The sequence below is a fragment of the Pseudophryne corroboree genome, chromosome 12 (assembly GCF_028390025.1).
Source record: "Pseudophryne corroboree isolate aPseCor3 chromosome 12, aPseCor3.hap2, whole genome shotgun sequence".
Lineage (NCBI taxonomy): Eukaryota > Metazoa > Chordata > Amphibia > Anura > Myobatrachidae > Pseudophryne > Pseudophryne corroboree.
This window is the reverse complement of record NC_086455.1, coordinates 29193948-29207287: the sequence shown is the minus strand read 5'-3', so window position 1 is coordinate 29207287 and position 13340 is coordinate 29193948. Positions and strand designations below refer to the sequence as shown.

The window sequence follows — 13340 nt, the reverse complement described above, 5'->3', positions numbered from 1 at the left end:
TGTTGAGACGAGAGGCCATCATGTCGATTTTGTGGAATTCCCCACCGACATGTCAAGCACCTGAACACCTCCGGGTGAAGGCCCCACTCTCCTGGGTGGAAGTCGTGTCTGCTGAGGAAGTCTGCTTCCCATTTGTCTACTCCCAGAATGAAGATTGCCGACAACGCCACAGCGTGTCTTTCTGCCCAGAGAAGAATCCTTGTTACCTTTGACATTGCTGCTCTGCTCTTTGTTCCTCCCTGCCGGTTTATGTACGTTACGGCCGTCACATTGTCCGACTGAACCTGAATGGCGTGATCTTGAAGATGTGATGCCTGTAGAAGGGTGTTGTATATGGCCCTTAGTTCCAGAATGTTGATTGGAAGAATGGTTTCCTGACTTGACCATTTTCCTTGGAACTGTTACCCTTGGGTGACTGCTTCCCACCCTCTGAGGCTTGCGTCTGTGGTTAGCAGAATCCAATTTTGAATCCCGAGCCTTCGGCCCTCTGTCAAGTGAGAAGTCTGAAACCACCACAGAAGAGAAATCCTTGCCTTTGGTGACACCTATCCTCTGGTGCATATGAAGATGCGATCCGGACTGTTTGTCCAGCAGATCCAGCTGGAAGGGCCTTGCGTGAAACCTTCCATACTGCAGTGCCTCGTAAGAGGCTACCATCTTTCCCAGAAGGTGAATGCATAGATGCACCGATATCTGGGTTGGTTTTAGAACATCCCGCCCCATCGACTGGTTTACCAATGCCTTTTCTAATGGAAGGAATACTTTCTGTTCCTCCGTATCCAGTATCATCCCCAGGAACAGAAGCCTCCGTGCTGGTTCCAGGTGAGATTTTGGTAGGTTCAGATTCCACCCGTGATCCCGGAGTAGTCTGGTTGAGAGGGCAGTGTTGTCCAACAACCTCCCTGGATGGTGCTTTTATCAGCAGATCGTCCAGGTACGATATTATGTTCACTCCTTGTTTGCGGAGGAGAAACATAATTTCTGCCATTACCTTGGTGAACACCCTCGGTGCCGTGGAGAGGCCAAATGGCAGTGCCTGGAACTGGTAGTGACAGTCCTGTAATGCAAACCTTAGGTAAGCCTGATGAGGCGGCCAGATCGGAATATGAAGGTACGCATCCTTGATATCCAGAGACACCAGGAATTCCCCCTCCTCCAGACCTGAGATCACCGCTCTCAGAGACTCCATCTTGAACACCCGGAAGTACGGGTTCAGTGACTTGAGGTTTAAAATGGGCCTTACCGAACCGTCCAATTTCTGTACCACAGACAGGTTGGAATAATAACCCTTGTTTTGCAGCTGAACTGGAACAATGACCTGCATCTGTACCAGTTTTTGAATTGCTTCCTGTAAAGTCATACTTGCTTATTGAGAAGCTGGTAAGCCTGAGTTGAAGAATCTGTGTTGTGGAAGTTCCTGAAACTCCATTCTGTAGCCCTGGGCGATAAGATCTTTGACCCAGGGATCCTGGCATGATGTTCCCCATATGTGACTGAAATATTTTAATCTGGCTCCCACCTGCCTGTCTCCCAGGCAGTGCGGTCCACCATCGTGCTGTAAGCTTTGAGGAAGCAGAGCTGGAGTTCTGTTCCTGTGAACCTGCAGTTGCTTGTTTTCTGGATTTACCTCTATTGCCTTTGATGTCTGTAGAAGAACCTTTTTGGTTTTACTTTTACATTTGGCTGACCGGAAGGACTGCAGAGTAGGTCTTCCTATCTGGGGGGGGGGGGTCTGCGGAAGGAAGGTATGTGGACTTACCCGCCATTGCCTTGGATATCCACGTATCCAGTTCATCTCCAAACAGGGCCTCACTTGTGAATGGTAGGCTTTCCACGCCTTTCCTGGAATCCGCATCTGCAGTCCACTGTCGTAGCCGCAAGCCCCTGCGTACTGACACTGCCATGGCAGTGGTGCATGCGTTGAGCAAGCCAATTTCTTTCGTGGCCCCCACCATAAAATTTGTCCTGTATAAGCTGTAGGAGTAAAATTATCTCCCCCCTCCCCTCCCCTCCCCCCGGATAAGGAATCTAACCCATCAATTAGATTACCTGACCATTTAGCAATGGCCCTAGTGATCCATGAACAAGCAATAGTGGGTCTCTGGGCCACCCCAGCAGCTGTGTACAGGGATTTGAGAGTGGTCCAAATTTTGCAGTCAGCCGCTTCCTTTAAGGAGGCTGCTCCAGGGATCGTTAAGACTATATTACGTGACAACCTAGCTACCGATGCGTCAACAATCGGTGGGTTTTCCCATTTTTTTCCTATCAACCTGAGGAAAAGGGAAGGATATGAGTAATCTCTTAGGGATATGAAACTACTTATCAAGATTAACCCAGGTTTCTTCAAACAGAGAATTCAACTCTCTTGATGCAGGAAAAGTAGCCGAGGATTTCTTATTTACATTTAAAATAAGACTCTTCATCCTCCTGTCACCTTATCAGGAATTTGCAGGACGTCTCTAATAGCTTCTATCAGAGCCTGTGACAGAGCTGCATCCCCTCCCACTGAGTCCACCTCACCCTCCTCCGCGTCTGACACGTCGTCATCAGTGTCAGCCTGCAGGATTTGGGCCAGTGTACGCTTTTGTGGACAAATGGTAGGGGTCTGAGACGCTGGTGTGGTGCTTGAATCATCAGGTCATCCACAGACTGTCTTAAGTATTGCGTCTTTCTCAATTTGGCATAATTTATTAGAAATATTCAAGATCATCCCTTTTAGTGAATCCAACCATGCCGGTTCGGACCCACTAGCCTGAGAATGTGTACTATCCGGAGTACACTGTAGTGATACCCCTGGGGAAGAAAAACACTCCGCCGTGCATGAAACACATTCCTTTGAAATTGTAAATGTGAAATCACACCCACACACACAGGAAAAGTGTAAAGTAACCTACACAGAGCCCTTCTAGGGAGACAGAGTATGATGTAGCCAGCCACACAGCACCCTTCTTGCTAATCCCAAGTTTAGCTGGGTAGCAGACTAAGCACCCTTACTAGGGGCTTAGTATTCTAACACCGCTCCCCCCCTTACTATGACCCCCTGGTACCGCTGATGATTTGTGGCGTCCTTGTGGAGGAGCTGTGCTTCCCTGCCAGTCTTGCCAGTGTGAACTGCAGAGGGAAAATGGCGCTGCTGAGCCGCTGGGTCCTCTTAGTGAAGCCCCGCCCCCTTAATGGTGCGGTCTTCCCGGGTTTATTATACTGGCTGAGGTGTTTGTGATGCTTAACAGCTGGTTAGAACCCCTGTAAGCTGTACTGCCAGTGTGGGTATTGTTTTTAGTGGCTCAGCTCGCCCCTCACAGCGGAACACACACACACACACAGCATGTTGCCTGGAGACGCAGCCTGCATGTCAGCGCTGCGCTCCATACCCTTATGCCGCCATTACAGCCGGCTACCCGCTAATCGGGCCGCCGGCCACCTACTCACCACTCTTTGTACTTCTGGCTCTGTCAGGGGTGGCAGCTTGCTGCGGTAATGTACGGTCGCTGCGTTGGGGCTTGTGAATGGTTTCCTCAGGAGCTCAGTGTCCTGTCAGCAGGGAACGGGACCATTAACCCTATAGGAGGTTGGGCCGTTCCCCCTCCTCTAAGTCCCACGAAGCAGACAGGCTGGTGCCAACCAGCCCTGTCTGAAAATAACAAACCGAAAATAAATGCAGAAAACTCTTCAGGAGCTTCCCTAAGCGTGACCGGCTCCTCCGGGCACATTTTCTAAACGGAGTCTGGTAGGAGGGGCATAGAGGGAGGAGCCAGCGCACACTATTGATTTCTTAAAGTGCCCAAGGCTCCTAGTGGACCCGTCTATACCCCATGGTGCTAAATGGACCCCAGTATCCTCTAGAACGTAAGAGAAAGGGTGGTATGGCCACTGCTTACTGTTGCCTTCTGTGGCTCAGGTATGTCAGAGTCTCTGCATCTAGGACTAGGAAAAGGGTGGTATGCCAGTTGGATAATTCCAAGATCCAGTGGGATTGGTTAAGGAATACAGGGGCAGATGTATTAACCTGGAGAAGGCATAAGGAAGTGATAAACCAGTGATATGTGTAAGGTGATAAAGGAACCAGTCAATCAGATCCTAACTGTTAATTTACATATTGGAGCTGATTGGCTGGTGTCTTTCACCTTGCACTTATCACTGGTTCCTTATTCCTTCTCCAGGTTAATACATCTACCCCACAGTGAAGACTACTATTTATTCTCCGTGTCTTTTCACAATAGGCAGCAATCTTATGTTTTTGCATTATATTTAAACTGTTTGATTTTGTAACGAACTTAAGAGAGAAATATATGTTATACAAACATACAGTCTGCATGTGCACACACAGACATATACACATATTGGTAGAATATTATTGTACTACTATGTATTCATTCACATGCACTATAAAATGGGTAGACATGCATGAGATCCAGTTCTGGTAACATGTTTTAGCTTAGTACGTTCTCCATACGCTTGTCATGCTGTGATGCACACGAGCCATAGGTTGTGACGTTTCATACTGAAAATCTGGTGTAAAAATTCTAAAACTCATTGTTGCTAACCACACCAATGACTGCTGGACCTGTTCTAATGGGCTTTTTATGCATTTAGCCTGTGAAGAAAAAAAAACAACAAAGTGTTAAAGTGGATAAGTGTGAGCAATTTCTATTAATTTGACTTTGTTTTAAATTGAGTTGCCGTTAGGGAATTTTCACACATTTTTTTTTTCTTCATTCATTGCCCCCTTTAATGTTTTCCCAATAACTGTTTTTTTTGTAGCCTTCAAGATGGTCATCAAGGCCAGCAGCCATCAACCCAGGTCAAAGTCCAGTCCCGCCCCCCTTCCCAGGCTGCAGTGCTCAGCGCTAGCGCCTCCTTGCTGGTGAGAAATGGGAGTGTCCACTTAGAAGCATCACATGACAATGCATCTGCCGTAGCCAATAGCAGTTTGCACGATGAACTTGGTATGCAGGCCTTATGTAACCTTGGTGACATGGAAGTTTTAATGCAGCACATTTTGGGTAATGATGCAGTTCACTTATATTTTCATTTCAGAACCGTGTTAATGTGGAGATGTTCTTGTTAATAACCTTTTCACAGTCCCTTTTTCCCCATTCATCTGTATGTATGTTTTTATTTCTTAGTTAACTGATGTTTTCTCTCCTAACAGCTTCCAGGACGTAACTCCTCCACCGACCACCACTACTAACCTATTTTTAGTTACCAGTATCGGACTGGTGCTCACTTAAAGTTCATAACTAGATGTATGGCTTTTTTTTTTTTTTTATCAACTGAATTCAATTTTACATTTATAATAATTCTCTTTTTACTGTTACCTGTTCATATTAGACCTTAGACTTATGGAAATAATTGTATTGATGTCTGACAGCTTACTGTTCTTTTACAGTGCTTTTTGGGAGTTTCATTTATGGGATTTGTAAATTTGTCATAATATATGAAGTAAGATTTTTACACTGAACACCTAAAACCAAACCTTTTGTACTATGCAACTTTGAGTCATGGAATAAGGTTGTATCCAAGAGAACAATCTCTAATGGCAACATACATAGATGTATCTGTATATAAATGTGTATGTGTGTGCGTAGATATATACAGTATGTGCGAGTGTGTGTAAGAATAAAACATTATATATATATATATATATATATATATATATATATATATATATATATATATAAAATGAATGACACTTTTTTGTGGTTTCTTCTTGGATAAGCACTTTCTTGCTTTTCTTTGTATGTAATGTGACAGCTGTCCTTAGGCTGTTCTTATGGTTTAATTGTATGTCTTGCTAGCTATGTTGGTGCCATATAAATTTTGCATTCCTTTTTATACTGTGTTTACTTATTTTAATACGGACTACTTTTTATTGTAAGGTTTACTGTAAAATTGTTTTTTTTTTTTTTTTTTTTCTTTAAGCATCTCTTTGATTGAACGTACACAACTGGGAAGCCAGTTTGATGAAAAAGTAAAGTACATATGGTGCTGATTTATTTGCTGCTAGAATACCCACAGAACATTAGTCATTCTAGCCAACACCAACCAAGTCCTTTTTGTATCTGGTCTGTTATATTATCCGTTCACTTTTTAGCAGAAAATCTGTCTTTTGTTACTAAAATAACATAATTCTTGTAAAAGAAGACAGGGAATCTAAAGAGTGGTTTCTTTCACACACTTCCATTGATGTTCCTATATGTCTATATAGTACTGTTCCAAAAATGCTTGGTTTCCCACTGTACAAAAAAAAATAAAACAAATGGGATTGTGTAGTAGAGGCAGTTATGTGGTGTTTGGGGCACTCTGTGTAGTAGAGGTAGTCGTGTGATGTTTGGGGCACTCATTGTGTAGTAGAGGCAGTCATGGTGTTGGTGGCACGGATTGTGTAGTAGAGGCAGTCATGGTGTTGGTGGCACGGATTGTGTAGTAGAGACAGTCGTGGTGTTTGGGACATGGATTGTTTTGTAGAGGCAGTCAGTGCACGGATTGTGTAGTAGAGGCAGTCGGGGTGTTTGGGGCACTCATTGTGTAGTAGAGGCAGTCATGTGATGTTCGGGGCACAGATTGTGTAGTAGAGGCAGTCATGGTGTTTGTGGCGTGGATTGTGTAGTAGAGGCAGTCATGGTGTTTGTGGCGCGAATTGTGTAGCAGAGGCAGTCATGTGGTGTCTGGGACATGGATTGTGTAGTAGAGGCAGTCGGTGCACGGATTGTGTAGTAGAGGCAGTCATGGTGTTTGTGTCGCGGATTGTGTAGTAGAGGCAGTCATGTGGTGTTTGGGACATGGATTGTATAGTAGAGGCAGTCTGTGCACGGATTGTGTAGTAGAGGCAGTCGGTGCACGGATTGTGTAGTAGAGGCAGTCTGTGCACGGATTGTGTAGTAGAGGCAGTCATGGTGTTTGTGGCGCGGATTGTGTAGTAGAGGCAGTCATGTGGTGTTTGGGACATGGATTGTGTAGTAGAGGCAGTCTGTGCACGGATTGTGTAGTAGAGGCAGTCTGTGCACCAATTGTGTAGTAGAGGCAGTCGGTGCACGGATTGTGTAGTAGAGGCAGTCGGTGCACGGATTGTGTAGTAGAGGCCGTCCTGGTATTCGGGGCAAGGATTGTGTAGTAGAGGCCGTCCTGGTATTCGGGGCAAGGATTGTGTAGTAGAGGCCGTCCTGGTGTTAGGTGCACGGATTGTGTAGTAGAGGCCGTCCTGGTGTTAGGTGCACGGATTGTGTAGTAGAGGCCGTCCTGGTGTTCGGGGCACGTATTGTGTAGTAGAGGCCGTCCTGGTGTTCGGGGCACGGATTGTGTAATAGAGGCCGTCCTGGTGTTCGGGGCACGGATTGTGTAGTAGAGGCCGTCCTGGTGTTCGGGGCACGGATTGTGTAGTAGAGGCCATCCTGGTGTTCAGTGCAAACATTCATGGGAATGAATGCTGCTTACTGTTTCCTACAGAATGATTTACATTCTTGTAATTACTGGCTCATTCCTCAGAATGGCTGGCTCCATTATATTAATATGCTTTGTAACCACTTAATTGCCATGATCAGATCCCATACGACCGCTTCACCCTGCTTTGTCCCCGAGATTTTGACGTGGAGATCCGTCCTGCAGATGTGCATAATATAATATTTTGATACCTACTTTTTAAACTGTATTAAATAATAAAAAAAAACACCTCATGAACAGTTTAAAGGGAACAATCGTCCGTTATGTGGTTATATGATATATTGATTTTTCTGGCGATACAAACGTAACCTACATTGCTTTTGCGCGGTTTTAAATTTTTAGTTTTCTTTCACCTTCCAGTTTTAGGGTTACTTGTCAGTCCTGATATCTTGCCAGGTCATATCTTCTTACAGTAAACTGGAAAGATTATGGTTTCTCTTTTCTCGTAACTTGTTAAATGTTCTTGAAGTTTGTATTCAAATTTTTTTCCCCATGTGTTGATGAATGCTTAGAGTTGATTATGTTTCTGTAGGTTCCCACACATGCAACGTCATTCCTCACACTACAGTCCAATTAAATAAGATCATTAAATGATTGCTGAGTTATCGAATACTATAGTTTGTTGCTGATTTTAAGAGATCATAAAGTAAACTTATGAACATGCTTCGTGATTATCATACTAGTATCTTACTTTATACAAACCATTCAATTCAGTTTGCATGTGTGAGAACCTTAAGATCTTCTCTTTAAATGCTAACATGGTTTGGTGACACAATGACCTGTGTAATGTAGTTGTGTGGGATCATTTAACCAGCTTCCTGCCTTTTGTTTCATTTCTCCACCCTCTCCAGGTAAATTCACCCCATCTCTCTATGAAACTGGTGGCTGTGACATGTCACTAGTAAACTTTGAGCCTGCGGCACGGAGAACATCCAATAACCTCTGGTTGGTGTTGCCATCTCTGCCTTGAACATTTTCATAGCGGATTAAAATGATTCCTTATAATGACTGTTTTAGATTATTAATGACATTTTAGTTTTTTTTTTTTATGATTTTTATTTTTATTTTGGAGCACATTACAATAGCATTGTAGCAGGGATTCTTTTTCCAAGTCTCTAAAATATTCTCAGCAATATTCTGTTGCTCAGTAATGAGGATTAGTGCTTCAACCTTAGGTCTGTCCTAGGTGGACCTTTTATACTAGCATTCTTTATTCTTTTGGCTCGATTCAATACAATGCGAGTTGAATCGCGCTGGTAATTAGCTCCCGGTGGTATTAATTTCAGCGCGATGGTAAGTTGGAGAGTGCCTGTTCTCCCGGACTAAATGGGGTATTTTGTCAGGAGAACCGTCATTCTCTGACTTAAGTGCTCTGCGCTATGCTGTTTCCGCGGCGCTAAGTGCAGAAATCTGCATCGTACTGGCACGTTTGTCGGATTTCTGCTCACACCGCTCTGGGGGTGCGAGTAGAAATCCCGTCGTTGGCTGTCACTGCGCACTGAATTGAATAGCCCTGGGAGCTAATTCCCGGTGATATACAACTCACGTTTTATTGAATTGAGCCCTATGTGCTACAATCTGTGCTGAGGCAGCTCCGACTGGCAGTAGCAAGGGTATACAACATCTCTCAGTGAGTCAGGCTGTCTGATGTGAAAACTTATCTTGTGTAATGAGAGTTTGATCAGGTCTCCCTTCCATAGCCAAGAGTTTAGCACTAGAGTAGCTTTGATTTGCTGCCGGACTGTGTATCATTGATGGCTATGATGATTAGTGAATGCCTCCTATCTGCTGATAGCACCCCTTATTCAGTTCGGGGGCATTAAAGGGTAGGTGGAGCTAGCCCTGGAGCCCAGAAGGAAGAGGCAAGGCTGGACAGCCTGAAATTGTGACAGTTGGCTTTCATATTTACTGTTCCCTACACGTTCACTAGATTGTATTTGTAAACTCATAGAGGGGGGAAACTCAGGGGGGGAATTCAATTGTTTGAAAAGTCGGTTGGGTGTCTGTTTTTTTCCTATTAGATAGGAAAAAAACAGACGCCCAACTGACTTTTCAAACAATTGAATTCCCCCCATAATGTATGAAATCAAATAGAAAGTGTCATCCTTTTATAATCACAGATCTCTTGTCTAAATGCTTTATCATATTGAAAATACACACAAAACATAAACCTGATTGTCTAACAACACATTGCTGAGCATGTAATATACCAGACTGTGCAGGGGGTGCTGTTTTGTTCAAGTACTATTCATGTTAGGTGCAATTCAAATTCTAAATAGTGATGAATGTTCCGTTTTGCAAACCAAATTTTCTTTTTGCTTTAAAATAGAACTGCCCAAATCAACATGAGGTTTAAATTGGCTGATGTTTTCCTTTTGTTTCAGTGACACAGATTCCCATGTATCAAGTTCTACCTCAGTTCGATTCTACCCACATGATCTAGTAAGATTCTTTCATTCCGTTTTTCTAATTCAAATCTGAACAATTGTTCAAAAACATGATAAAGTTCTAAAGGATTCAGTATGGGATCCCGACGGTCATAAGACTGACAGCAGGATCCCGCCGGCGAGCGCAGTGTGTTCCCTCACGGGCTCTCTTAGCTCTCCATGCTTTGGGCCCGGTGGCAGGCTTTGCTCGCCACGCTAATTTATTCCCCCTTGGAGAGTGGCGTGGACCATCCCCCGAGTGGGAATTCCGGGCTTGGTCTGGATTTCGACTGCCGGCTTTCCCTTGACTGGATTCTGGCGTCGGCATCCTGACCGCCGGAAACCCAGACAGCCAGGAAACTAACTGCTTCCCGTTCTAAATATATACTTTGGTTTGAATTGAGGTTTTATGAATGTGTATAAGCAGAAGAAACTGCAAGTCTTAGCTGGGTACACACTAGAGTGACAGGCAGACATATCGTATCCACGGTACACATCAGAACGATATAATGAACGACTGAACGATCGGCAGACTGGGAGATATCGCATGGGAGCATGCAGATTGACCACACAAACTGAACGATCCACCCGATATGTCGGTCAAATTCGTCCTGGAACAACATTGTGCCGAGAACGCTCCAGTTTGTACCCAGCTAAACAATTTTTGCTTAAGTTCTTGTAACATTGCTACATTTTATGTTTACTAACACCTCTTGTAAACTGTCTAGAGCAATGGTAATTGCTTGTATATAAAAATGATAATGTAATTATTTGTCAGCAGTAGAAGCTAGAGACTATAGAGAAAATAATTGCATTAACGCCCCTTCTGTGTATTGCATTAACTTTCTTTCTGGTAATTATGAACACTGGCATGTTCCGTAATGAAGTCATCAATGTTCTCTTAGTTTTAATTAGTTTGTATTTCTCTGACGTCCTAGTGGATGCTGGGGACTCCGTAAGGACCATGGGGAATAGCGGCTCCGCAGGAGACTGGGCACAAAAGTAAAGCTTTAGAACTACCTGGTGTGCACTGGCTCCTCCCCCTATGACCCTCCTCCAAGCCTCAGTTAGATTTTTGTGCCCGAAAGAGAAGGGTGCACACTAGGTGGCTCTCCTGAGCTGCTTAGTGAAAAGTTTAGTTTTAGGTTTTTTATGTTCAGTGAGACCTGCTGGCAACAGGCTCACTGCATCGAGGGACTAAGGGGAGAAGAAGCGAACTCACCTGCGTGCAGAGTGGATTGGGCTTCTTAGGCTACTGGACATTAGCTCCAGAGGGACCGATCACAGGCCCAGCCATGGATAGGTCCCAGAGCCGCGCCGCCGGCCCCCTTACAGAGCCAGAAGGCAGAAGAGGTCCGGAAAATCGGCGGCAGAAGACGTCCTGTCTTCAACAAGGTAGCGCACAGCACTGCAGCTGTGCGCCATTGCTCTCAGCACACTTCACACTCCGGTCACTGAGGGTGCAGGGCGCTGGGGGGGGGGCGCCCTGAGACGCAATAAAAACACCTTGGATGGCAAAAAATGCATCACATATAGCTCCTGGGCTATATGGATGAATTTAACCCCTGCCAGAATACACAGAAAAACGGGAGATAGGCTCCGCCCCCTTCTCGGCGGCCTTATCTCCTCAGCACACTGGCGCCATTTTCCCTCACAGCTCCGTTGGAGGGAAGCTCCCTGGCTCTCCCCTGCAGTCACTACACTACAGAAAGGGTTAAAAAAGAGAGGGGGGCACTAATTACGCGCAGTATTAAAAATACAGCAGCTATAAGGGGAAAAACACTTATATAAGGTTATCCCTGTGTGTATGTATATATATATATATATATATATATATATATATATATATAGCGCTCTGGTGTGTGCTGGCAAACTCCCTCTGTCTCCCCAAAGGGCTAGTGGGATCCTGTCCTCTATCAGAGCATTCCCTGTGTGTGTGCTGTGTGTCGGTACGTTTGTGTCGACATGTATGAGGAGAAAAATGATGTGGAGACGGAGCAGATTGCCTGTAATAGTGATGTCACCCCCTAGGGGGTCGACACCGGAGTGGATGAACTGTTGGAAGGAATTACGTGATGTCAGCTCTGTATAAAAGACAGTGGTTGACATGAGACAGCCGGCTACTCAGCTTGTGCCTGTCCAGACGTCTCATAGGCCGTCAGGGGCTCTAAAGCGCCCGTTACCTCAGATGGCAGATATAGACGCCGACACGGATACTGACTCCAGTGTCGACGGTGAAGAGACAAATGTGACTTCCAGTAGGGCCACACGTTACATGATTGAGGCAATGAAAAATGTTTTACACATTTCTGATAATACGAGTACCACCAAAAAGGGGTATTATGTTCGGTGAGGAAAAACTACCTGTAGTTTTCCTGAATCTGAGAAATTAAATGAGGTGTGTGATGATGCGTGGGTTTCCCCCGATAACAACTGATAATTTCTAAAATGTTATTGGCATTATATCCTTTGCCGCCAGAGGTTAGGGTGCGTTGGGAAACACCCCCTAGGGTGGATAAAGCGCTCACACGCTTGTAAGAACAAGGGCTCTACCCTCTCCTGAGATGGCCGCCCTTAAGGATCCTGCTGATAGAAAGCAGGAGGGTATCCTAAAATGTATTTACACACATACTGGTGTTATACTGCGACCAGCAATCGCCTCAGCCTGGATGTGCAGTGCTGGGTTGGCGTGGTCGGATTCCCTGACTGAAAATATTGATACCCTAGATAGGGACAGTATATTATTGCCTATAGAGCATTTAAAAGATGCATTTCTATATATGCGTGATGCACAGCGGAATATTTGCCGACTGGCATCAAGTCTAAGTGCGTTGTCCATTTCTGCCAGTAGAGGGTTATGGACACGACAGTGGTCAGGTGATGCGGATTCCAAACGGCATTTGGAAGTATTGCCTTATTAAGGGGAGGAGTTATTTGGGGTCGGTCTTTCAGACCTGGTGGCCACGGCAACAGCTGGGAAATCCACGTTTGTACCCCAGGTCGCCTCTCAACATAAGAAAAGGCGCAGTCCTTTCGTGGGCAAGCGGGCAAAAGGTTCCTCATTTCTGCCCCGTGACAGAGGGAGAGGAAAAAGGCTGCAGAAATCAGCCAGTTCCCAGGAACAGAAGCCCTCTCCCGCCTCTGCCAAGCCCTCAGTATGACGCTGGGGCTTTACAAGCAGAATCAGGCACGGTGGGGGCCCGTCTCAATGAATTTCAGCGCGCAGTGGGCTCACTCGCAATTAGACCCCTGGATCCTTCAGGTGATATCTCAGGGGTACAAATTGGAATTCGAGACGTCTCCCCCTCGCCGTTTCCTAAAGTCGGCTTTACCGATGTCTCCCTCTGACAGGGAGGCAGTTTTGGAAGCCATTCACAAGCTGTATTCCCAGCAGGTGATAATCAAGGTACCCCTCCTGCAACAGGGAACGGGGTATTATTCCACACTGTTGTGGTACCGAAGCCGGACGGCTCG

General features: G+C 45.3%; 1 protein-coding gene across 6 annotated transcripts in view; it reads left to right on the top strand.

Annotated features, from left to right (window-relative positions):
* The window catches only part of PCNX1 (pecanex 1), a 171345-nt gene that overhangs the window by 80178 nt on the left and 77827 nt on the right, over nt 1-13340 (top strand). For 3 of the 6 annotated variants that reach the window (XM_063947281.1, XM_063947284.1, XM_063947282.1), the window contains 3 exons: nt 4762-5003; nt 8292-8385; nt 9825-9882. In XM_063947281.1, the coding sequence (XP_063803351.1) occupies nt 4762-5003; nt 8292-8385; nt 9825-9882 (394 nt within the window). The remainder of the gene's footprint in view (nt 1-4761; nt 5004-8291; nt 8386-9824; nt 9883-13340) is intronic. The other 3 variants (XM_063947285.1, XM_063947286.1, XM_063947283.1) reach the window with 2 other exon arrangements.